The sequence below is a fragment of the Urocampus carinirostris genome, chromosome 7, assembly GCF_059441175.1.
Source record: "Urocampus carinirostris isolate Australia breed hairy pipefish chromosome 7, RoL_Ucar_1.0, whole genome shotgun sequence".
NCBI lineage: Eukaryota > Metazoa > Chordata > Actinopteri > Syngnathiformes > Syngnathidae > Urocampus > Urocampus carinirostris.
In genome coordinates, this window is record NC_142355.1 from 25,397,383 (window position 1) to 25,424,218 (window position 26,836).

Genomic DNA, 26,836 nt, shown 5'->3' on the forward strand with positions numbered 1-26,836 from the left:
AATCCAGCTCCACAAATTTTTTTCTAAGGATCTATTTATCTATCGATCCATCGATCTATCTCTCTATACTGAAACCATATCTTCCTCCTGGGAGGTGGCTCGAGTCAAGAGCACACTTTTTAAACATTCATTCCACTTTGCCCTTCCCAACCTGACACCAAACTTTTAGCCCACAGCTCAACAAGTGGTGAGTTGCCATACCATGCGACACTTCATCAGCAGAGAAGCCTGGCAACAGGATGTTACGTTAAATGTGGTTCCATTTCAACTCATATCTATCATAAAAAGCACTCGCCCAAATCTAACTTCACTGGATCATAATAATTGATTGCATAAGGCACACTGGACCGTAGGGCGCATGAAACAGAAACAAAGAGCCAGGGTTGCATTTGAAAAAACCCCATCAGAAAATAATTTAGTAAAAAAAATGTATTTCACAGCACAAAATTATTTTGAGATCTGGTTTTGCAACTAAAATTACTTGATTCGTTTTCCATTTTCTGCAATATCCTTTCCAGACCTCCCCAGACATCCTTTTCAGTGAACCTCCAGAGTTTTTGTCAGTTTTACACTCTACCGATGATCAATTTTTAAAAGCTGGTGATTTTAATGTACTACATGAGGACACCTCGGACACATTCTCTAATCCTTTTAAACGACCTAGATTTTTAACAGCATGTCACACACATCGGTAACTACGGCTTAATCTCGTAGTTACCGATGGTTTGAGCATAAGCGTGTCCTCTGTTGGCGATCTGGCTGATCATTGCTGTGTCATTTTTAACATCAGTACTTTTAAATACCAGGTAGCCTCGGTGAGAAGAGTGAGGAAACGATACCTAACTCTAAATTTTCAGCCAGCTTATCGAGTTTTTAAAGGACACTCCTGTCGACGTCTTACCTTCAGCCTGTGATTTTATTGTCCAATTCTAGGTCCAGTACTTTATAACCTGTATATGCTTTCTCTTTGGGATGTCATCCGGAGATACAGAGTCAACTTCCATAGTTACGCTGATGACACCCAGCTCTACAGAGCTGCGACCCCTAATGACATCCTGTAGATATCCTTTTAAAATGCATTCCAGATATTAAGTCGTGGATGGCAGAGATCTTCCTAAAACTCAACCAGTCCAAAACACGTTTTAGTCATTGGTCCTAAAAGTCAGAGAGAGAAACTTTTACCAATACTACAAGAATTCAGACCATTCAATTGCATTAAAAACATGGGCGTTATTTTTGACTTTTGAGTTTTATTCCATGTATCAAAAATATAACTAAAATTGGGTTTTATCAACCCATTTCTTTTTTAGACAAACATGGAGGTGCTGATGCATGCTTTTATATTTTCCCATTTAGGTTATTGTAATGCCCTGCTCTCTGGTCTTCCCAAAAAAGAGCATTGCCAGCTTGCAGCTATTACAAAACTCAGCAGCATGAGTGCTTACGGGGGCCCGGAGCAGGGATCACAATACATCAGTTTTAAAATTGGTGCATTTCCTCCTTGTGCGTTTCAGGATCAATTATAAGGTGCTTTTACTAGTTGTGAAATGTCTTAAGGGTTCTTGGGCCATCCTATCTGTCTGATTTGGTTTTATTAGATCTGCCCTTGCAGTCCCTGAGGTCCTCTGGCAGCAGTTTGTTGACTGTTCCTTGGGTGAGGACCAACACCTATGGTGAGGCAGCATTCAGCCACTTTGGTCCTCAACTATGGAACAGTCGGCCGGAGGACATCAGGTCTGCAAAGACCTTTAAAATTTTCAAGAATGGGAGGCTCAATACCTAATATGACTTTTAATTGATCATTTTTATTTAGTTTTGATCTGTTTAACTTGTAATCTTTTACTGTACCATACTTTGCTTTTTTAATTCATTTTTTATTGTTTTGTTTTGCGGTCTATGTTATTCATACAGTGTTTCCTCATTTGGGAGGCCCACACTGGTAAGGTGTGGTTCAATGGATGAAAATCCTGAGGCCATCTTCTGCCATCCTTATCAGTGTGGATAAGCCTCCCTCAGGTCCCCTCCTCACATGGATAGTCCGTGCCTTGCCATAATCATATTTGATTTCCTTTACTATTTCTGTTGTTTTTATTGTATTTTGTGTATGAGGTGTTTTGGGTTGTTGTGTGGAGAGGGGACAAGGGATTTTATTGTCTTGTACGCTGAATGCTTTTATACAACACTTTGAGAGGCATCCTTTTGCATGAAAAGTGCTTTACAAATACCGGTACATCTCATTTGATTGCATTTTTATGTATTTCCGATTTTATTGACCGTATTTCTGGTCTATAAAGTGCACTGCATTATGAGGCGGACATTCAGATTTCTGGCAATTTTTGTATGCAAAATGAGGTAAAACTATCTGAACCAAGCTACTCAGCAAGTGGGTCAGGAAAACAGCAACTTTATATTGTGTAGCTAGGTAGATATTTGCACATTCTAGATAACAACTTCTTCTGCAGGTGTGATTTGATTTACAGTAGAAAGAAGTTTGGCCGAAAAAAATATTGTATTTTTCGGTCTATAAGGCCCACATTTTTGAATTTCAAACACAATTGGGGGATTTGGGGTGTAACTTAAGGACCGGAAAATACATTATTCTAATTTCCCCCACAAATCAAAATAATTACATTTAATATATTTTTGTCTATAAGATGAATTGGATTATAAGGCGAGCTTTTGAAATGTTCAGTTTTTGTGTACGGATCACAGTCTGTAAAATGAGGTATTTAAATCTCCCCCAAATTCAAGATTATGACAATTTATTAACTGTAATTTAAGAAACACTTTACAATTCCTAAAAATATTTGGTTTCTGGGGGTGCCTCATAGTTTAGAAAATATAATTGTTAAAAGATGTTCAAATATCTCACACAATTAGCGAGATGCTAATTAGCGTAACTGTTGCTTTGTATTACCAACTTAATGTAATATTTTCTTCCAACTACTGCCTCTCACCTGAAGTTTTAAAGCAGTTCCTGTGTCAAGGTGGTGCATGTTTTTTTCTGTAAATTTGTGTGAGTTCATAATTAAATGTTCATGTAATTACAATTGGCTTATTTTTATTAGTGAAAATAATTCCTAAAATTAAGCTCTAATATTTTTTTCAATAAAAATGACTAGTTATTTCCAATCATATCAAACAGGCGTGTGTGTGGAATGAGGCAGAGGGAGAGAGGAGCGAAAGGACATGGCAAATGTAAATAAAGCTATTGCGAACGAGGAATAAAAGAAAAAGAACCAAATTAACACACACTGAACTTCAATATTTTCTAAATCTGATAATAATTACGTTTACATCTCTGGCCAAAAGTTTAAATGCAGCTTTTCTGTCAAAGTGACAATTGGCCCTTTAATTTTGTGATTTGTTCAGAATATTTAAACATTCATCTTTTTAGAGTTTGCTTGTTTTTATTTGCCAAAATGATAAGACAAAAACCTTAAAGTTGAACGGTATCATAGATAAATAATATTCTTTTAGATCCATTCTGAATTTTAAAAGCCAGTACTTCATCCTAATAATTTAGCTGCACGGAATTTGGAACTTTTTTTTTGCTTGCGGCCACCATCTCCTGGCTTGTGTCATTGTTGTAGCCTCTGTCAAGCTACTTTTTTTGCGTGTGCAAGTAAAAGGCATTTCTTAGATGGGTTGGCGTTTGGACTATTTGAAACTGTCTTTTTCTAACTTTCACCATTTTCATGTTACATTAACACATATAAACCAAAAGAAAACCGTGGGGATGAGGATGGAGTTACTTTCATTGCAGCAGCTATACATGTTAACTTAAACTTTGAATATACTTGTTTTGGATGCATGATTTCTGATGAAGTCTGTTGCTAAGCTCTTTGCTTGTTCGTGCAGAGAGCTGGATCGAGCGATGCCTCAACGAGAGCGAGAGCAAACGCTATTCCAGCCACATGTCCCTGGGCAGCATGTCCACGGATGAACGTTAGTCCCTTCATAAATAATGTCATGGTGGTTTCCTGCAACAAAGATGCCATTTTACACTCAGGAGCCATTTGTTGATCACTATAAATTCTGTTTGCCTTCTTTTAGATGAAGAAAAGGAAAATAATAGGGCCTCCAAACCACATTCAACACCTGCAACTCTGGAGTGGTATGTTTTGATTTGCCTATGCGTCCAATTAGCTAAGTGAAAAGGAATAAAACAAATGTTAGCTTCACTGTGTGATGAGATGTCCATTGCAGGATGTAACCCTTTTGATTCCGATGTGTTCTTGATGTGGTCCAGGTTGGAGGAGAATTATGAGATTGCAGAAGGCGTATGCATCCCCAGAAGTGCCCTCTACATGCACTACCTTGACTTCAGCGAGAAACACGACACGCAACCGGTCAACGCGGCCAGCTTCGGGAAGGTACAAACATTTTTATCATGCAAAAATGTACATTTTAGAAAAAGCTTGAGGGAAGCAAAGGAGAAGTGGAAAAAAGACCAATGCTCGGAGTTAAAAGAGCGCCTCAACAAGAACAATTCAAAGAAAGCATTCCAGATTGTTAAAGATCTCACACAAACAAAACCAGCAAAACAGGCTCCAAACTCTACAACCACCTGACACAGGGAGACCCTTGGGTCCTTAAGAATTCCAGCCCTGGGGAAAGTGAAGACTTCCATATCCTCAGAGAAGAAATAGAGTCAACATTTAACTTGCTGAAGAACGGAAAGACTCCAGGAATAGACAACATCTCATTAGAACTCATATGAAATGGTGGTGAGCACACTATAGACATCTTGACAAAGATTTGCAGAAAGATCTAGCAAACAGGACTGTGGCCATCTACTTGGACACAATCGCTAGTAACTATGCGACCAAAGAAAGGACCCCTTGAATTATGCTCCAACTACAGAACCATCAGTCTCATCAGGCATCCGACTAAAGTTATGCTAAGGGTCCTACTGAATAGACTTAAACCACACTCTGAAAACATCCTAGCCTAAGAACATGCAGGTTTCAGGTAGGGAAGGAGCACCACAGAACAGATTTTGTCTTTGTGCATCCTATGTGAGAAGTTTCAACAACACCTGAGAAACCTCTATCACGTTTTTGTTGATTTCAATCAAGCGTTTGATACAGTTTGGCAAGCTGCTTTATGGGCCGCAATGCGAAAGTAAAACATGGGCCAAAAACTAGTTCCAACCATTAAACAATTGAATGCCAATAGTGCAGTACGGATCAATGATACAATGGGAGCGTGGTTTTGAACCACAGTCGGTATGAGACAAGGCTGCATTGTCTCCCCAACTTTATTCAATATCTTGCTGGAGAGGATCATGTCTGAAACTCTGGAGCAACATGAAGGTACAGTCAGTATTAGGGGACACAAAATCACTAACCTCCGTTTTGCTGATGATATTCCCGTATTGGCAGGAGAAGAACAGGAACTTAGAGATCTGGTCAATCGGCTGGACAAAGCATCAACCCCGTAAAGGATGGAAATTAGCACAGAAAAAACAAAAGTAATGACCAACAATCCCTAAATTATCACCACAGATATCACCATCATCCACAGAAATCTAGAACCTGTCATCAAATTTTTGTATTTTGGAGCTGTCATGGACTCTATGAAGAACTATTGTCAACTGTGCGCAGACAGAAACTTCAGTGGTATGGTCACTTCAGACGATAATCAGGACTGAACCAGATAATTCTCCAAGGCACAATTCAAGGGGACAGGAGGAGAAGAATACCAAAAAGAACTAAGCCGACAACATTAAGGAATTGACTGGTGCTAACTTTGTCTCGACCCAAAAACAGGCCAGGGACCGTCAACAGTGGAGAAGGCTGTCCAGAGTTGCATCCTTGTTGGTGCACCGACGACCCACGTGGTTAAGGGATCGTGAACCGTGAACATTTGCGGGAAAACTGAAGTATCAGTGCTACTGAGAGCCAAAGCGTTCCATGTTCAACTTATACTGCAGTGCGACTATTGTGTGCTTTTTTAAAAAAATGCCTGATTATGTGTTACTTGCCTCCAGCGACCAATACTTCAGAGCAATTTACAGTAAAACATTATTCAACATTTGATTTTACAGTAAAAATATTTTATTTTAGATACCTGTCACATAATGATAACAACAAACAATTGAGTAAAAAATTGGTTGAACTGTAAATCAATGAAAGATCATTTTTCTCAATAAAAAGTCATGGCTTTTGGGGCAAGAAATTGAGTACGTGACTAATAATCTTTGGGAAATGAATCATAAAGTAGAAAGAAAAAAACATTTATTAATTAGCAGATGATTTATTTACTCATTTTTTAGCTAACAAAACAATAATACGAAATAACGATTTAATGAGTCTAATATGCATATGTATACATATATAAATAAAATTTAGGTTTAGTTAATTTGTCGTTTATTTTGTAATAACTGTATCGGATTACATTTTTTAAATAATACCCCCAACCCTGGCCCAGGGAAATACAAAGTTTTGAAATGTTGATTCTATTTATTAAGGCACCCAAAAAATCAAAACCTATGCTGCCCTGTGTGAAAAAGTAATTGCCTCCCTTGTTAAATCACAAAGGAACTGTAACTTACCACAGTTTTAGGAAAGTTCAGTTCAATTCCACAGGCCACATCCAAAATTGATTGCCCCACTTGTGTTCAACCAAGAAATCACTTACATTGAATTTGTTAGACAAAGACAAGGAAGCTACCAAACCTTAAGAACACCATTGACATGCCACGATCCAATGAAATTCAAAAAGAAATTTGAAAAGAAGTAATTGAAATCTACCAGTCCGTAAAAGGTCAGAAAGCCATTTCAAGGCTCTGGGGCTCCAGTGAACCACTGTCAAAGCCATCGTCCACAAATGGAGAAAACTTGGTACAGTGGCGAACCCTCCCAGGAGTTGTCGACCAACTAAGATTATTCCAAAAGTACATTTTGTATTTACTTGGGTTGTCTCTGTGTGATGTTAAAATTGGTTTGATGATCTGAAACCGTTGAGAGTGGTAAATATGCAAAAAACACAAATCAGGTAGGGGGCAAATATTTTTTACAGCACTTTAAAACATAGGGAAAGTCATGAAATCCCTGGTCATGTCTCAGTCATGGAGATGCTAACTTTCAATATTTATAATTCGACTAAATGATCGTCTGGCTGAACAATTTTGGCTGTCGAAGATCTTCCAAAATTTGTTTCTTCAATTGAATGTAAAATAAATAATTGATGAGCTTAGAAAAAAATCGAATTCATGATGATTCTGCAGAATATTGAGCTCCATCATTTTGTTTTGCAGCCCCATCCTCAGCACAGTTTCGCACTTTATGAGTTTTTGGGTTAAACAAGGTGGGCAAAACTTCCCCGCTTGGCCCCAGCATGAAGCCCTCAGCGGTAGAATCCTAACCCGCCGACGAATATGTACCGTTCTCACAACCCCTACAAAGCTTGTACACCTCCCCAAAAAAACGCTTGCCTTCACCCCCTCCCTTCCCCGCTTTTCCTCTCGGCGGCTCCCGTCGGAAGATATTGAAAAAGAGAAGGGGCCGGGATTAATGTGTAATTAAAGGAAATTTGGAAGGGTGAGATGTTGCGGAATGTTAGATCAGTGGCTGGAGCGGTGTGGGGTGTCCTTTAGGAAGGCTTCATTGATTCGGGACAAAAAAAAGAGGGAGAGGAGTGGAGAAGGAGAGAGCGGGCCCTTTCTGCTCATTTATCAAGCGGGGGGCCTGACAGAAAGTTCACAGCTTGGCCTCTGTTTTCAAGCCACACAATGGAGAGCAACACTGTTTGCTAAAGTTCCTCCACCCGCCGCCCAATCCTTGGAGGAGGCCACCAAAAAGAAGTGGGGGGATAGTGGGAAACTTATCATTTATGGCTGGCCAGTAAGATGTAAAGGCAGTGTTTCTGCGTCATCGAATATGTTAATGAATCGGCTGTGAGAAGTGCACGCTAAGCATCTTTTTTTGTTATTTTTTTAAACAGATTATCCGACAACAGTTTCCGGCCCTCACCACTCGAAGACTCGGCACCAGAGGGCAGTCCAAGTGAGTCGCTAATCATTTTGCCTCACTTATACTTTCAATTAGGTTACCGTGTTTATTCGTGTATAAGGCACTCTTTTGATTTTTTTCCTTAAGAAATAACTCAAAAGTTTGGGTAGGGTTATACAGAAGGTTTTTCATTTGTGCAATGATTCATGTGTTTGAAGAATATCACTGATCACAATCGCAAAAACATAGGAGGCAATGGGAATGAAACCCGGGTTGCAGCGGGGAGAGGGCTAAATTCTAACCACAAGACCAGGTTTTAGTTTTAATGGTACCACATTCTTTCAATGAGATTCTCATGGGTCTATTTGAAAGCCAATTGTATGTGTTTTGATCAAACCCCCCAATTCCAACCCCTAATGCCGAGCGCCAAGCAAGGGGACAATGGGTACCAATTTTGTAAGTCTTAAGTATGACCCGGCTGAGGCTTGAACCAGCAACCTCCCAGTCTCGGGGCGGGCGCCCTACTCGCAAGTCTGCCGACCTGGGGTTGGGAACCTATGGCACATGGCTCATTTATGGCTCTTTTCCTGAGTCTGTACGGCTCAAAAATAACAAAAATGACTGCAGCACATTTCACTGTGGCGTTCCAAAGTTGTAGAAATTTATGCGGATTTTGGTACAAGCAAAGCTGAGGCATCTCTGAGTAAGTGATGGTTCAATCCAGTATATTCAGAGCACTTTTCAACTACAGTATTCAGTCAGGGTCTCACACCAAGTTCCCCCGTTTAAGCAGTAGGTCGCTAAGAAAACGTTTAAATGGAAGCTCATTAAACTATGTATGTCACTGTTGAGAGACATTATGATTAAAACCCACAAACAAACTGTAAACAACTGAAAATGCCGGAAAACCACAATTTGATTGGGTGAGCGGTAGAGGTGGGCGGATCTCTGCCCAAAGCGCATGGTACTCGCTTCTTTCTCTTGCTAAGTGGAGACTGCACTGAAGGTAATTACTAAAATATCCTTCTTGTTTTCAGCGTTTAGCGCCATTTTTACAAAAGAACTTTGCTGGCACCTTGCTTTAAAACCATTATTTAGGACAAAAATGACGGTTAAAATTAGTTCCAACACTCTTAAGTAAATAAGAGAGGGAGACAAATGGAATGGAGGAAACAGTCATCTTGAAATATATAATGGACACAAAAAAGCACGACGAGGAAAACAATTCTTTGGTGTATCTGAGGGATCTGTTCAATCAGACTTTGAAGGACATTAGATAAATACATTGTAAAATTCATGTCGGTATTGTGTTCATAGTTTACAATGTCAATAAATGATTCAATGATTTAGCCCTTAGCATTCTGTGATAATTTTAGCCCACCCCATTTTCGACATGGCAATCGTAAATTTGCCAAGAGATTGTAACCCTGCAATTCAAATGAAAATGCTACAAAGGCAAGCTCCGAGGTCGCAAAGCTGATCACCAAGCACTGGAAACCTTTCCCTCAGGGTAAATTTATTAAAGACTATTTAAAGAATGCCAGACTGAATAGTCAACCCTCAGACATTTTCAGCTTACCAAATCTGGCCTGCTTTCTGAAAAGTTTGCACACCCCTGCAGTACAGCGACATCTAAGGGAAAAATAATACAAACCTTCCCTTCGAGGCCAACTGTGACAGTCGTGAGTAAAAATAAGACAATGTCCTTAATTTACAAGTTTTAATATATGAGTGTTTTTCTTGCCCAAAAAAGCAAAACATTATTTATACAAATATACGCATTATTAATTCTGTTTAATAGGGAAAAAGAGTAAGTGAGAGTAAAAAAAAAATCAGGATACTGTCACATATTTTCAAAGTAAAAGTCTTTAATTTGTATTGACTACGAATATACAGTATAGGGCAGGAGTGGCGAACACGTGGCTCGAGAGCCGCATGCGTCTCTTGGCCAATAAGAATGCGGCTCTTTGCCTCATCATATTTTCTATATACTGTGGCTCTTTGCCTTGTTTTATGCTTAGTTTTTGTGTGTATTGAGGGTGGACACTTTCTTTGAAATCAACACAAGAATAATACTGGTTGTATTGTAAGGAGAGGAGTGTGTTATGGAAAATGATGTATTTTTAATTGTGTGTGTTTGTGTGTGTCTGTCTGTCATGGCAGGTCAGTCCGTGGTGTGGCTCTTTGAGTCTCACAGTTAAAAATTTCAGCTCTTTGTGTCAAACTTGTTCGCCATCCCTGGTATAGGCTCTGCGTTTATCAAGAACTACAGTCTAAAAACCTCAAAACAATGAATGAATTAGGGGTTGGATACCACGTTTCTCCTTTGTTTCCTTTAAGCAACAAAGAATGAACATGTTAACCACAAAAAGGCACCCAAATACCATTCTAAATGTTTCTCAAAGGCAGAACAGTTACCGTATGCAATTGTAATGATGGATTTTCAATTGTATCCACTGTGTTTTCGGTACATAAGGCGTACCCGATTTTAAGGCGCACCTCTGACCATTTTGGGGTTTTTAAGTGCTTTTTATAGTCCGGAAAACAAGGTATTTTGAAAAACGAGGACCCTCACTGCGATGGCTCTCGTTGCAGGTACCACTACTACGGTATTGCGGTGAAGGAGACGTCGCAGTACTACGATGTGATGTACTCGAAAAAGGGTGCGGCGTGGGTGAACGAGGCTGGCAAGAAGGAGGTGACCAAGCAGACAGTAGCGTATTCACCTCGATCCAAGCTTGGGACGCTGCTGCCAGAGTTCCCAAATGTCAAAGACCTTCATTTGCCTGCCAGTTTGCCAGAAGAGCGGGTAAACATGCACATTTCTTTTTTCTCTTTCACCTTTTTATCATTAGCAGTGGTGCCAAATAACCAAGTACGAATGCTTTGTTTCTCTATTTACTGTAATTTCGGGTTTTTATATAATATAATCTTATCCCGGTGCATTAAAGGATCATTTTTAACACAATATAAACAATGCATCAAAATTGACAAAGCACGATGAAGCTGTATGCTGTGTGGTATCAAAGAGGTGCTTAAGTCTCTGAGTGTGAGCTGTGGCCAGCAGCAGCTTTTGCCTGCATATGTGATTTCGACTTTCCTTTTCCAGATTAAAGACATTTACATTATGTTCAATATTAAATCCTATTTTTTTAAATCACACACTGAAAATAAGTCCAGTTAAAATCTAACAAAACACAGTCGTAAACACATTAAAAGTAATCTTTTCAATGAAGTTATTTTGCTTCACTGGCAGATAATGTTCCCTCGAAATTTCTCATTAAATATTATCAAATCGTTTTTAAAGGGCGCATGTTCATTTATGGCACATAATATTATACATTGGAAGTTTTTTTTTTTTTTTCATTGGAGATAAAAAATATTTAAAATGTTTTAAATAAGAAAAACAACACCAAATTTGCATAATTATTTGCCACATTAACATATTGTTTTTCAGGTAGGATAATATTGTATATTTTAAGTATGTTTTCATTTACTATATTTTAGATATTATTTTCCCATTTTAACATAATAAAAAATACTTAAAATATACTATAGTGTATATCATTAATATATATATATATATATATATATATATATATATATATATATATATATATATATATATATATATATATATATATATATATATATATATATATATAGGGCAGCACGGCGGCGCAGTGGTTAGCGCGTGTGCGGCACAGTTCTGAGGTCATGTGTGGAGTTTGTATGTTCTCCCCGTGCTTGCGTGGGTTTCCTCCGGGCACTCCGGTTTCCTCCGGGCACTCCGGTTTCCTCCCACATTCCAAAGACATGCATTTCAGGTGAATTGGCCGGTCCAAATTGTCCCTAGGTGTGAATGAGCGAATGAGTTGCCTGTCCCTGTGTGCCCTGCGATTGGCTGGCAACCAGTTCAGGGTGTCCCCTGCCCACTGCCCGATGATTGCTGGGATGGGCTCCAGCCTCCCGCGACCCTACTGAGGATAAGCGGTACGGCTAATGAGATGAGATGATTAATTAATTATATTATATTATATTATATTATATTATATTATATTATATTATATTATATTATAATAGAAGATGGTAGATTTTTTTTTTGCTGAATCTAATTGATTTAGTTTTAGATTTTTATTTAAGTATTTTGAGTATGAATTCTCTTAACGTGGAAAAAATACTTAAGAATAAAAAATCCTCAAATCTGCAAAATTAACTGTTATAGAAGATCATTATAGATTATATAGACGAGATAAAATTATACAGATTATTTTGCTCAATTGAAATATATAACTTGACCTATTTTAAGTTGTTTTTGCCTATTTTCTAGAAATTCATTAAAATAAAGTAAAATAAGGAAAATGATAAAAAAACATGTCAAAAATGCTTTGCTCAATTTAAATAATATTTTTGGTGCATAATTAAGATAAATTTCCACATTTAACAATATGTTTTTTCATAGTAGGAAAAATGGTTAAAAATAGAGTAAAATAAAATAAAATATAGTACCTCAAATGTGCAAAATAATCTGCTGAAAATGATTGAAAAATATTTTGTTTAATCGTAATATTTTTCTGTAGATGACTTTACACATTTTAAATTTTCTTATTTTACTACAAAAAAATAAAAATAACACTTGAAATGGGAGATGTAGATAATTGCAAGAATTGTTTTTAAATTATTTTACAAATACAATAAAATACGAGAAGAACCAATCGTAGGCAAAATCTGTGAAGCAGAAACCCCCAATTGTTTTTTTTAGAATTATCATACAATTAAATACTCTTTGTTAAAGCAAAGAACAAACCCTTTTACAGCCTGATGCATTCTGTTAACAAAGGAAAATACTGTATAAATGTTTTCTTATTACGGTAGTTTTTTTCTTTTTTTTTTTTACGAGTAAATACTTTCCGTCAAATAATGAAAAGCGAGGAGACTGTTTAGCCAATAGGAATGCCAAACACATTCCATGATGCAAATCTGTGATGTAGCATAACCATGAAAAGTAAACTGCGTTATTATGTTCTAAATTATCAGTTTGTGGTATAAAAATATATTTTTGCAGTGCGCTATAAGGATTGGGAATAGTATCACTGTATATGTCAAGCCATAGGGTTTTCATTTTTACTTTGAGTTAAGTATTCTCCTGTACAAGTATGTGTTCTTTTAGTTAAAAGTTCAGTGTTGAGGCTTCCCGCTGCAGCTTTTGGCTTGGAACCCGGAGACAGACCCTCAGGATTTACGCGCTGGCTCCTGGCTAACTCTTAATCTTTGCTGCTAGATAATAAGATCTCGGTACAGACAAAGACTTGGCACTAGCTGTCCGCCTTTTGACACGCATGCAGGGTAGGGGGGGGCACTGTGATTTGAACTGTTTTTGCTGATCTCTAAAGCCTGCTTTATAGCTCCTGTGCTGTAACGCCAATTCGGGCCGTTCCCATGCTTAACGCTGGGATTTATCTCCTTGTTTTCCTTGCTCGTCCCCTTTGGGACTTCGTCAATCAATACCCTGCTTGTCGCCCACAGGTGTCAACCTTCATCATGATGTACAGAACACACTGTCAGAGAATCCTGGACACGGTCATCCGGGCCAACTTTGACGAGGCGAGGCTTTGTGTTTTGGAGCTTATTGCAAAGCGCATTTCGGGCAGAAAGACAACAATGGATATCACTGTGTGTGTGTAGGTCCAAAGCTTCCTGCTGCACTTTTGGCAAGGCATGCCGCCCCACATGCTGCCCGTGCTGAGTTCGCCCACTGTGGTCAATATCGTCGGGGTGTGTGACTCAATACTTTACAAGGCCATCTCCGGGGTACTCATGCCTACCGTCCTTCAGGCGCTACCTGACAGGTGAGCTGGTGAGAGCCAGTGTCATTATTTACACTTACTAAATTTAAAAGGTAATTGTCTTTATTATGACCACCAAAAGCAGAGCGTTACTTTGAAAGAAACTCTTTAGTTACAAATTACTGCATATACTCAAATTGAAGCCAACCCCCTAAAACTACCAAACAAAGCCACATAATGAAATGAAAATAAGAAATCGTGTTCACAATCCTATGGAAGCGTTGAACACTTCATATTTCTTGGCTTGTGCAATCTTTAGAGCTTGCAAACTAACATAGCTGAGACACTCCATATCCATTTTTTCCTTTGTTTTAAACCCACTTTTGGGTCCAAGATGCTTTTTTTTTGCTCCAGGTATAGTGTATTTTAAAAATAATTTTACAAATTAAAAAGAACAAAACTCAGCACTATTTTACCATATTCTGTGCTCATGTTTTGCCCCATTTATTTCGTTGTTCCTGTATAAGCCACGCCTCCTCGCCACAAGCTGCCTATCATTCACTACCAGTGACACACAACCAAATATGCATACATAAACTAACCTCCTGATTTCAGTATGCTCTTTTATAGTTGTAAATACCACTTAGATGTGAGTATATACGGTAGGGAGAATATTAGAAGGGAGAAATTACAATATCTCAGACTCTGTGCTTGAGACGTATTCAGTTGTACTTTGTAGGTGGTTATGTACTTGGCCACCCATAAATTAATATTTAGCCTTGCGTTGCTGGGAGATTGAATGTTGTATGTTTATTTGTGAAATAAAGAAGAATCGTACGTAGCTAGAAAGCATTCTTGTCCAACCCTAGCTTTAAGAAAAAAATGGCAGAATAAGGCAGCATGTTATAATGACAGTGAGTGACATAAATTTATTGAAAACACGTTACAGTAGTAGTCGTTACCGAGAAGTTATTTTGAAAAATACTTAATTTGTCAAAACGTATTTATAAAGAATTGATGATCAACCTAAACAAGTAACTATAAGCATAGAAACATTTTAATATACAGAAAAAACATTTTATGAATTCGAAAAAAACATTTATTCTCATAAAACTTATCTTTCGTTTTAAACACACTTGTGAAATTAAGTGTTGAATCTATTAGGGGCCAAACAAAAAGAAAAATAACAAGATTTGTTCCTGTATGTGGCCACAAGAGGAAAGTATTAGACTACATTTCCTCTATAAATCAATAATTGTCATTTTCTGTAGTTTTTCATTAAGACTATAAGTCTGCCCAATTGTTGTATTATTTAGAAAACAATATTTGTAAACCAGATTCAGGTATTTTCCCCCTCCTTATTGCATTCGGTTTAGAAAATTGTTGAGCTCAATGGATGTTTGTTTATCACCACGCACAAGTCAAGAAAAATTTCTCGTCAAGTCAAGTCATGTTTATTTGTGAAGCCCTTAATCACAAAGAGTCTCAAAGGGCTGCACAGATTATTGCAAACCACAGACTTGTCACGGTCGCCATGACGACCAGTATGCCACGCCCCGAACTCAAGCTGAAGCAGATCAGCTGATTGCTGTTCTGCTATTTAAGGCTGGATTTTGGGTTTGGCGGGTGCTGGTTCATTACTTATTATGCACAATCCCGGTCTGTTATGCCTTGTACTGTTTTAGTCTGTTATGCCTTGTCCTGTTGAGTTCGTGCCGGAGGAACTCTGTATTGTTCTGTTTTGCCCCGGAGTTTTGGGCGACTTTTGTTTTATTAAATTAAACTTATGGATCGTCAACGCATTTGAGTTCTCCCTTCATGCCTCCTGCTTCCGTTCTGGTCCGGTCCCCTTCCACGCCACCACGCCTCGTGACAGAATGAACCAGCCAACAAATAGAACTCAGCGAACGATCCCAGCGCGACTTGGGGAGAGCTGGAGAGCGCAGTTCGGCAGGCGCCTACTGAGTTGGCCTTCCCTGCCCGTTCGAACCACGGCCCCGCCCGTCGTGGCCCTTGCTGTGCCTCGAATGGGGTCCCAGGAAGAATTGACGCCTGCCTGCCCGACTCCCGTGCCGACTGCCTGCTATTCAGTCTCCCCTGCGTGCCGGTCCGACTCCGCTGCCTGCCAGTCCGACTCCGCTGCCTGCCAGTCCGACTCCGCTCCTCCTGTTTTGTCTGTTCTGATTTTGACTCTCTCATGTCTTGTCTGTTCTGATTTTGACTCTCTTATGTCTTGTCTGTTCTGATTTTGACTCTCTCATGTCTTGTCTGTTTTGATTTTGACTCTCTCATGTCTTGTCTGTTTTGATTTTGACCCTCTCATGTCTTGCCTGTTTTGATTTTGACCCTCTCATGTCTTGCCTGTTCTGATTCCGCCTGTCCTGTCTGAATCGCCACTCTGAACCCGAACCCCCTGAGTCTGACTCTTCTGAACCCGAACCCCCAGAGTCTGACTCTTCTGAACCCGAACCCCCAGAGTCTGACTCTTCTGAACCCGAACCCCCAGAGTCTGACTCTTCTGAACCTGAACCCCCAGAGTGCGACTCTTCTGAACCTGAACCCCCAGAGTGCGACTCTTCTGCATCGGCCTGACCTGAGTGCGACTCTTCTGCATCGGCCTGACCTGAGTGCGACTCTTCTGCATCGGCCTGACCTGAGTGCGACTCTTCTGCATCGGCCTGACCTGAGTGCGACTCTTCTGCATCGGCCTGACCTGAGTGCGACTCTTCTGCATCGGCCTGACCTGAGTGCGACTCTTCTGCATCGGCCTGACCTGAGTGCGACTCTTCTGCATCGGCCTGACCTGAGTGCGACTTTTCTGCATCGGCCTGACCTGAGTGCGACTCTTCTGCATCGGCCTGACCTGAGTGCGACTCTTCTGCATCGGCCTGACCTGAGTGCGACTCTTCTGCATCGGCCTGACCTGAGTGCGACTCTTCTGCATCGGCCTGACGTGGGTGCGACTCTTCTGCATCGGCCTGACGTGGGTGCGACTCTTCTGTAGAGGCCTGTCCTGAGTGCGACTCTTCTGTAGAGGCCTGTCCTGAGTGCGACTCTTCTGTAGAGGCCTGTCCTGAGTGCGACTCTTCTGTAGAGGCCTGTCCTGAGTGCGACTCTTCTGTAGAGGCCTGTCCTGAGTGCGACTCTTCTGTAGAGGCCTGTCCTGAGTGCGACTCTTCTGTAGAGGCCTGTCCTGAGTGCGACTCTTCTGTAGAGGCCTGTCCTGAGTGCGACTCTTCTGTAGAGGCCTGTCCTGTTTACCTGTCCTGTTCTCGTCGGTTCTGCCTGTCTGTCATCCCCTGTCCAGTTGGCCACCAGACCCCCCCTGCCGAGCGCCGATTCCGATCCGCCCGACGCAGATGGCGCCTGCCTCTCCCCGTTCCTGCGTGTTCGGAGGAGGGAGCAGGGTTGCCCCAATCGCGATCGTCAACATTCCGGGGCGCGAGGTAGTAATTTTTTCTTTTTTGGGACCTCGGGAGCTGTCCCTTAAGAGGGGGGCTCTGTCACGGTCGCCATGACGACCAGTATGCCACGCCCCGAACTCAAGCTGAAGCAGATCAGCTGATTGCTGTTCTGCTATTTAAGGCTGGATTTTGGGTTTGGCGGGTGCTGGTTCATTACTTATTATGCACAATCCCGGTCTGTTATGCCTTGTACTGTTTTAGTCTGTTATGCCTTGTCCTGTTGAGTTCGTGCCGGAGGAACTCTGTATTGTTCTGTTTTGCCCCGGAGTTTTGGGCGACTTTTGTTTTATTAAATTAAACTTATGGATCGTCAACGCATTTGAGTTCTCCCTTCATGCCTCCTGCTTCCGTTCTGGTCCGGTCCCCTTCCACGCCACCACGCCTCGTGACAAGACTATTATGACACCATCCCCTGATCTAAAACCTACATGAGGGCAAATAATACACATATATTGTCAACATAAAATATAGGTTATTCATATGCTATAGAATAGAAGTGTGTTTTAAGCTTAGATTTAAACATTTCCACTGAGGTTGCAGATCAAATCTCAGTGGGAAGAGCATTCCACAGCACCGGGGCCCGAATGGAGAACGCTCTCGAACCTGCGGATCTCTTTTTGGCTCTTGGGATCACTAGTAGACCAGCATTTTCAGAGCCAATGCTCAGGAACGGAACATAGGGAGAAATTAAATCTGAAAGATATGAGGGAGCAAGTCCATGCATGATTTTGTATACTACCCACAGAACCTTAAAATCACATCTTAAGCTAACAGGGAGCCAATGCAGCTTAGCTAAAATCGGGGTAATGTGATCAAACTTCAGGTGTTAAGTGTATTTCTTTAAGTTGAATTGACCTTGATATTCCACAGTTTGACGCAGGTGATCCGGAAATTTGCCAAACAATTGGAAGAATGGCTCAAAATTGCACTTCATGATCTCCCAGAGAACCTGAGGAATATCAAATTTGAGTGTAAGTAACATTCCTGCTACTTGTGCCCTTTCAAAGATGTTCAAGTCCTTGTCCAAAATTCAATACTCAGTTCTGTTGAGAAGACCTGCCAGTAATTCTCTTTTTTTTCATATTTAAAAGTTGAAATTCCATTGCAATAATTGATAGTTTTATAAAACGGGCCATATTCTAAAATATTTAAAGACACCCAGAGTGGGAGGCTAGGCTCATTTACAAGTCAGTAGCTAGCATTCTAGCCTCTTATAAATATCCAATTTGGGTTAAGAAATAATTTTGGTATGTAATTTTAAAAGAAAACATATCAGACTTCACCTTGTTATTCTCATTTTCAGTGTCAAGGAGATTCTCACAAATCTTAAAACGGCAAACGTCTCTAAACCATCTGTGCCAGGTGCGTATTGTAACCCGAGAGCTTTTTTAATAAAATCTTTATTAAAAAGAAAAACACGATCTTCCAGATAAGTATGCGCATTAACAGCAATAGAGTCTGTGTGGCTGTCGGCAGGCATCACGCACGGTGATAAACAGCGCCGATATCACTTTCCAAATGCTGGAGGACTGGAGGAACGTAGACCTGAACAGCATTACCAAGCAGACACTTTACACTATGGAAGATTCGCAAGAGCAGCACCGGCAGCTCATCATACACCGTAAGCATGTGTAATTTGCAAACAGAAAGATAAAGTGTAGAATTAACCCGCAAGACGGTGACACTGACTGATAAAAGCATAAAAACTGTCCTTCTGTCTCAGTGTACCAGGAGTTTGATCACCTCTTGGAGGAGCAGTCACCTATTGAGGCCTACATTGAGTGGCTCGATTCTATGGTGGACCGCTGCGTTGTCAAAGTAAGGCCGGCCTCCATTTGTTTAGAATGAACCCTTTATTAGAAAAAAAAAAGAAGTGCCAGGTCCCAGAATGGAAACCTGCGGATGTGACGGGTCCAAGATTACCCGGGTACCACACAACAATATTGATTTAAAGTGGCCTAGGCCTCACCCACAGGGTTTCTGTAAAGAGATCGTGTGTTGGAATAAGGCCGTGTAAACCACTCTGTTTGAATCCATTCACCGATATGACTTTATTTACAATAATCAATAGAGAACATTCTTTATAGACAAGTGAAATATCCAAATAAGGTAACAAAATAAAGGAATTCCCTTTGTAAAGTTCCACATGTGTTAATCTAGTGCATTTTTATCCTATTACAAGTATTCAATGAAGAAGAAAAATTGTGTCGGCTCTTTTTTCCCGGTTTTTGAACCTAAAATGAATAGCACCCTTGTGGCCGTGATCCATTATCCCCCAGATGACAATTGGGGCTGGCAGAGCACATGTTAAAAACCGTGATAAATGAGGGATTACAGTAGTTCATTAAATACTTAATATTAAATAAATGCAAATTAAATCATGAATACATAAATAAATACTGAAATAAACAAACGTCAAATTAAATACATAAAATGAAATTCAGAAATCTATCTATCCCTCTATTCTTCTTATATCCATAATTTTGGCAGTTTTATACTGTGAACCTGTGGGTTAACTCCTAAGCATTTGACAGTTCCAGGCTGAGAAGAACATCATCATGCCAGAGCTTATTGGCCAATGTGACTCCGTTGGATTTATTTGTTATTTTACTGGAACTCAAGAGAGTCTTTAAAGGAGACTTGTTCCTGAGACTTGGGCAAGATGATAAAGACAACTGCGGTTTAGAACAGGTATCTCCAACTATTATCAAGCCCCGAAAGCTACTTTTTGTTAGTAAATAGTGCGAAGAGCACCCAGGTTTGAATGTATTTCCAAAATAACAACTTTATTTTATGTTATTACTATGTTGTTAAAATGTTTTTACCAGGTTAATTATTGGAAGTAAAGTTAAATAGACTTAGTCAACCACTGAAGTACAAATTTTACTAGAAAATGAAAATGAACCAGCACTGGTGAGCATGCCCTAGGGGGGCACCGCGCTGCTTTAGAATATTTTAGCAAGTGTGTTGGATTCTGGAAAGGAAAAAAAATGTATCTTCGTTACATTAGAGTTCATACATATGAAATCCTTAAACGCTTGAATTTCAATATTGTATTTGAAATGTGCTTGAATTTTGGGTGAAGTGCTGTTAAATGCTTAAAATTGTTGCCATGTTTCACGACAAGTTTGCATGAAAAAGACGCTGAGCGCCTTTTCTGTTGGCTTTGCGTTGCCATTGCATTTCTTCGTCCCTCGTGACTAATGACAGCTGGCATTAGTTTGTATTTCGTTGTCCTATGAAGCCTCATTGCCCCCTATGCACCGTGCCAAGACAGGTGAAGAGACTTAAATGCCGGGGTCTGAAGAAATTTAAAAATTGGCTTTGAAAGTGCTTAAAAAGTGATTGAATATGGCTGTGAAAAAGGTGTACAAACCCTGATTAGACTCAAAAGTTTCATTTTGCTTTTACTGATTTTTCAAAGCCTGAAGTTCTGTAAGAAAGGCACCTGTGACTTTGAGCTTGCTGTTCCCTCACTCACACGGCAATCCTCCCTGTTAATGATGTCTACAAGCTTCCCATTTGCGCCCATTATAAGCCCGATATTGCCTTGTAAAATGTGGTTTCCCTGGCAACGCCTCAGCCCTGCCAGACAATAGGTTCAATAGGAAGGCGTGTCCCCCGGGGGCAAATTAAATAGTTGACTTGTTGACATGTTTTTTGGTCCCGGAGGGGTTAAGCCTCAAACACAGGGCGAGGGGTTAATGTCGGCATCCTGACTGCTCCCCCCATCCTCACACCCTTGCTGTCTTTTCTCATGGAAATGGACGTTTTCTCCTTGTAGGTGTCGGGAAAGAGACCCGGCTGCCTGAAGAAGCTGGCCCAGCAGTTCCTGCTGATGTGGTCCTGCTTCGGGACCCGAGTTATCCGGGATATGACGCTCCACAGCGCCCCTAGCTTTGGTGAGCTGCTACTACTAGCCTAACAATATTTTTGTCATAAAACGTTTTGCTTACCCACTTTATTATGATTATGTAATATTGTAATTGTGCCAAGTTGAATAAAAAAAAGTATGCATACACACTACTGTTCAAAACTTTAGGGTCGCTTGGAAAAATCCTTATTTTTGAAGGACAAAAAAATGTTTTAAATAAAGATAACATGAAACTAATTAGAAATACACTCCATACATTGTCGATGTGGTAAATACATTTTTAAGCGGCAATTGTCTCTTTTTTAACATATACAATATGTAGATAGTTGGCTAGAAGCCCATTTTCAGTACGTATTTATTTGTGTATAACTGGCACATGTGTACAACACGAATCTTGAATTTTTGATTAGATATCGGTATCAAATTTTGTTTCACTTTTTCTTGGCTCAACCCAAGTATGTAAGTAACCAACATCCTGAATTTGTGCAGCCATGATAAACGTCATGTACCTACAATGTAAACTATAAACACAATACCAAAATTAAATTTACAATATTGATTTAATGTCCTTTAAAGTCTGATTCGTCCTCAGATACACCAAATAGTTGCTCTCATGCTTTTTTGGTTTTATTTGTCTCTCATGATATCCCTTGTGGTGCTTTTTGGGGGGTTTTATTTATCTTTTAGGACATCCCTTGTTGTGCTTCTTATTTTTAATTTATCTTTCAGGACATCCCTCGTCGTTCTTTTTTCATTTTATTTACCTTCCAGATAAATAAACGCTTCCTCTTCACAGCCCGAGTTGCCATCTAACTTTAACTCTATGTATATACTCTATATATATATATATATTGGAACACACTGAGGAAATAAGCCATTCCTTAAGTTTAAAAACAATATTATTATTTTTTTCATTAAAGTTATTATTTTTTTATTTTTCTATTTTAACTGTATTTCTCATTCTGAGTTGTTGGTTGGTTAGAAAAAGCAGGGGATATGATTTACCTACTGTACGTATTTTGATACAGCATTTTGAGTTGCATTTTATCCAAAAAGTGCTATATAAATTAGTTTTTATATGATTTGAACAAAAAATCTGCTGTTGCGACCACATAAATTAAGACAATTGGTTTGCAGGTGAAGTAGGCGTGACCTGTATCATTAAGGCACCATAAAATGAATAGGGAAAGTGACCTCTCGTTCCCCGGCGCTTCTCTTAGGCGGTCCATTTCAATATCAAAGACACAGCTGGCTGTCATGTTTCCGTAAAGCGGCTTTATGTGCACAAACAGCTAATTAACAACCCCTCCTGTTGTTTGCCGATGCCTATCCATTTTATGACAGCTTAGGATTGCACCAGACTCCCCAGTATAGTCGGCGAGTGTTTATCATGCAGTCACACTCGCACAATGTCACAATTGTGGTGCTTTCACACCCCCACCGACACTCAGAGGTCAGCAGATTCTAATTCTGGCACTGACACGGATCACGAAGAAATCGGACTTTGAGTTCCAAATAATTTCCTATTCACTAATAACTCTGCGTTGTGTCACAGGCTCCTTCCATCTCATCCACTTGATGTTTGACGACTATGTCCTGTATCTGCTGGAGTCGCTGCACTGCCAGGAGAGGGCCAACGACCTCATGAGGGCCATGAAGGCCGAAGGTGGCACAGGTGAGAATGGCGGGGAAACAAGGACTACCCTCAGATTCAGGAGCAGTGTTGGGAGTGTTACTGGAAAACAGTAATTAGTTACAGCTACTAGTCTAGTTTTTACTGATCCCTTAACCGCCTGGGTTGTCGGGGAAAATCTGGACAGCTTTCTCCACTGCTAACGGTTCCTGGCCTGGTTTGGGTCGTGGCACCCGTTCATTCCTTAATGTTGTTGGCCCAGTTGTTTTTTGGTATTCTTTCTTCCTATTGCCTTGGACTGCGCCCTGGAGAAGTATCTTGGCCAGTCTTAATGATTTTTTGACATGACCATAACACTGAAGTTTTTGTCTGTGCACAGTTGACAACAGTTCTGCGTACGGTCTGATATGGTCTCTGATGGTGTTGCCTACATGGGCTTAGTAGCTGATGCCTTCAAGTTTTCTCTAGCATCACATCTCCATAGCCTGGATTTTCTTTTCCAGTTTTGCTGGAGAGTCCATGTCTCGCAAGCGTAAAGGAAGATGGAAATAACTAGAGCTTGCATGAGACCCCTCTTCTAATACGACAGCTCCAAGATATTTAAATTTGGTGAAGGTTTAAGCACTAGTTGTCTTATTTAAAAAAAAATTCAGTTACCCCTCAGATTACCGACTCCCAAAAGTTGTGCATTTCACTGAAAGTAACACTCTAGTTACAAATTACCGTATATATTCGCAGAGAAGCCAACCCCCTAAAACTGCTTGAAAATAGCCACATATAAATTGAATAAAATAAAAGGTTTCCACCAAGTTTTTAGAGCTTGCAATAGAACACTTAACTGAGACACTCCATATCAATTTTGTCTCTGGGCTTCAAACCGCTCGAAGATATTTCTCTATTTCTGGTTATTGTCCAAGATGTTTTCCTTTTTTATCCAGGCATGGTGTATTGCAAAAGAATCACAAATAAAAAGAATGCCATTTGGCAAAAGTTTACGGCGCTCCCGTTTGTACAAATGATTTCCTGTTTGATGTCCCTGTACAAACCACGCCCACCCCCACGTGCTGCTCACCATGTACTAATGGTGACACACAACCAAATATGTGTACATGAGCTGACAGCCTAATTTGAATATTCTATTTTACAGTTACAAATTTAGTTTGGATGCAAGTTACACGGTAGGGATAACATCTCCATGATGACAAATTCAGCGTGCTTGTACTCTGTGCTTGAGACGGCGCTACCATAACTGTATTCAGTTGGACCTTGTCGGCAAATATGAACATGCCCACTCTTCTGTTTTCTTGTTGGCTGATCGAGTGATTGAGTGTGACAATGCGAACGATGCAAGTGAAGGGAGCAACTTAATTACGATGTAATTTGAGATTTTCTTTAAGATGTAGCGGAATAGCGCAGTAATGCACCATGTAGAATTACAAAGCCAAATCAAAAACGCATTACAGTACTGTACTCGTTACTGAGAAAAGTAATCGCGTTCCAGGAACGTACATATTTGATGACCGTAATGGTGTATATTCAGATTCAGATTTAGATATACTTTATTGTCATTCTTGTACACGTGTATACACGGCGACCATGACATACAGAAACGAAATGTCGATACATCTGACTCGCACAGTTTCCTTGAATGTTCAGATATAAATAAAATGTTATATTGAGTATTGAAGTACTAATAATATACTAAATAATTATAGGTATGTATAGTATTATACAGTAGTGCAAAGAGTGCAAGAGGAGCAGCTAACCAGATGTGCAAAATGGGCAGTCAGGTAAACAAGTCACTATACAATAACAATAACACTGGAGTATGATGCAAAAGGAGAACAGATGTGCAAAGGAGTGGCTAGGTATAAGAGAACTGCCTGTAGTGCAAAAAAAGAAAAAAACAAAAAGATGTACAGATTAGTAGCTGTGTAGGCTTACTATGTGTATGATTGACCATTTAACAGTCTAATGGCCAGGGGGACAAAGCTGTTGCAGAACCTGGTGGTCCTGCACACTGAAGTACCTCTTCACAGAGGTCATCCATCCTATAACATTCATGTCGATTCCCCACAGAGCAAGATGAAGAATTCACCCTGACGGCAATAACCGCCACCTCCTCGCCATCCCCTGGTGCTTTCTCACCTGCCCGCTCAGTCCACTCAGCCGCGGTACCATCCTCGTCACCCCCTGCTGACCCGTCGCCAGACCACCCGTCCAGCACAGGTAAAAGGGCTCACCTTGCTTCCAATTTTCTCAGATTATTTTGTCACACAAGTATCTGTACATAGGTGCAGAGTGTGCGTACTTTAGCCACCTCCGTGTATGTGTCTGGCAGGCGCCGTTCAGTCATATACGTGGTCCCTTACATACACAGTGACAACAGCAGGTGGTTCAGCACCGGACGTCGGCCAGCAGCTGTCCTGCATGAGGAGCAGCAGCAGCAACGTTGCCGGCACGCCGCCGCCGCCGCCTTCCCCTACCCATAGGCTACCCGTCTACGCACACAGAGAGGAACATGGGTAAATTACTCTTTTTGATTTTTCACAGAACTTTTCACTCGTTCCCTACAAAGTGAGTACTTAAAAGTGTTTTTTTAACTTATGAGTTTGAAGAGACAGTGTGTAGCAGGGGTCTCAAACTCAATTCACCTGGGGGCAGCCAGAGCTTGGTTAGGCCAAATTTGTTTTTCCACAAGAAAAAAATTAAAAAACAGTTCCAAACAAATGTCCACTTATATATATATATATATATATATATATATATATATATATATATATATATATATATATATATATATATATATATATATATATCTCATCTCATTAGCCGTACCGCTTATCCTCATTAGGGTCACAGGGGTGCTTGAGCACATCCCAGCTATCTTTTGGCAGTGGGCAGGGGACACACCAATTGATACACCATGCATGTCTTTGAGTGCCGGAGTACCTGGAGAAAACCCATGCAGGCACGTAGAGACCATGCAAACTCCGCACAGGAAGGCCGGTAGCTGGATTTGAACATGAGACCTCAGAACTGTGGGGCTGATGCCCTAACCACTCATTTGCAACTACAGAGAACTGTAGACAGCTATTTGAATGCTGGCCTTGAATGTAGTAGACATAATAATAATAATAATAATAATAATTTCCTTGTATTGTCATTCTGTGTAACAATGTACACAGAACGAAATGTCGATTGCACCTGACCCGTTGTAGCGAGCCGATGCAGCCGCAGCCAACAAAGGGCGCCGCCGACCACTTTTTAAGTCTTAGGAATGACTCGGCCGGGGCGCGAACCACCGACCTCCCAGTCTCAAAGCGGGCGCCTTACCATCTAGGCTACTGAGGCTTCATAAAAAATGATTTTTAAGTAGGGATACAAAAACAGACACTGGGGACGAGAATGGCACCAAAACAATTATATTTTTTTACCAGTACCTTTTTTTACCATTATATATATCATCGTGATATTTTTACCTTTTTTATTGGGCGGGCCAGATTTAAAAGCCGGACGCATGTGGCCCGCAGGCCGTTGGTTGCTCACCCCTGCAATACAGCAACATCTAGTGATCAAATAATAAACACTGTCCCTTTAAGTATTATACATAACAATTAAAATGTACCTGTATTTATTTATCTGTGGCCACAAAGTTAAGTGATAATGCTAACTTTGACATTTTCACTTCATTTATATTTCTTCTTCCCACAAAATGTAATTGTCTGCGTAGATATAAAGTTAGCGCACAGTCTCAGAAAACTACTAAAACGAGTGCTATAAAGTACAAGGAAGAATACAAACTATGGGGACTCACAGTTCAAACCTTGGGAGTCGTGTGGTCAAAATTTGTCCTATGATACGTTTTATGGATGCAAATCTTTGCCATCTTTGAAATCTGCAAACATTTGTCTTATAAGTCCTTAAGCGCATTGTTATCAATTCATAATTTTTTCATAACTTCTGTTTGGAGAAAAATGTAGGAAGTGATAGTAGGCAGATGTCTCACTCGCGTGGGTATTCTGTTGCATCTTATTGGCTAAGAGGTTGGGTGGTTGGATTTTTTTAACCACGATAGTCGGAGGGGCACCATTTCCTGTGGTGTGTCTTGGGTGAGTACA

At 40.2% G+C, this 26,836-nt stretch overlaps 1 protein-coding gene across 2 annotated transcripts in view; it reads left to right on the forward strand.

The window, feature by feature from the left end:
- rfx4 (regulatory factor X, 4) overlaps positions 1-26,836 on the forward strand; it is a 53,655-nt gene that overhangs the window by 17,133 nt on the left and 9,686 nt on the right. Inside the window, exons 2-16 of one of the 2 annotated variants that reach the window (XM_088340349.1) lie at positions 3,862-3,948; positions 4,057-4,117; positions 4,253-4,376; positions 7,951-8,012; positions 10,554-10,767; positions 13,485-13,562; positions 13,644-13,807; positions 18,079-18,179; positions 18,512-18,570; positions 18,685-18,829; positions 18,932-19,026; positions 20,993-21,110; positions 22,638-22,757; positions 24,795-24,944; positions 25,057-25,240. In XM_088340349.1, the coding sequence (XP_088196475.1) occupies positions 3,862-3,948; positions 4,057-4,117; positions 4,253-4,376; positions 7,951-8,012; positions 10,554-10,767; positions 13,485-13,562; positions 13,644-13,807; positions 18,079-18,179; positions 18,512-18,570; positions 18,685-18,829; positions 18,932-19,026; positions 20,993-21,110; positions 22,638-22,757; positions 24,795-24,944; positions 25,057-25,240 (1,762 nt within the window). The remainder of the gene's footprint in view (positions 1-3,861; positions 3,949-4,056; positions 4,118-4,252; positions 4,377-7,950; positions 8,013-10,553; positions 10,768-13,484; positions 13,563-13,643; positions 13,808-18,078; positions 18,180-18,511; positions 18,571-18,684; positions 18,830-18,931; positions 19,027-20,992; positions 21,111-22,637; positions 22,758-24,794; positions 24,945-25,056; positions 25,241-26,836) is intronic. The other variant, XM_088340350.1, reaches the window with a different exon arrangement.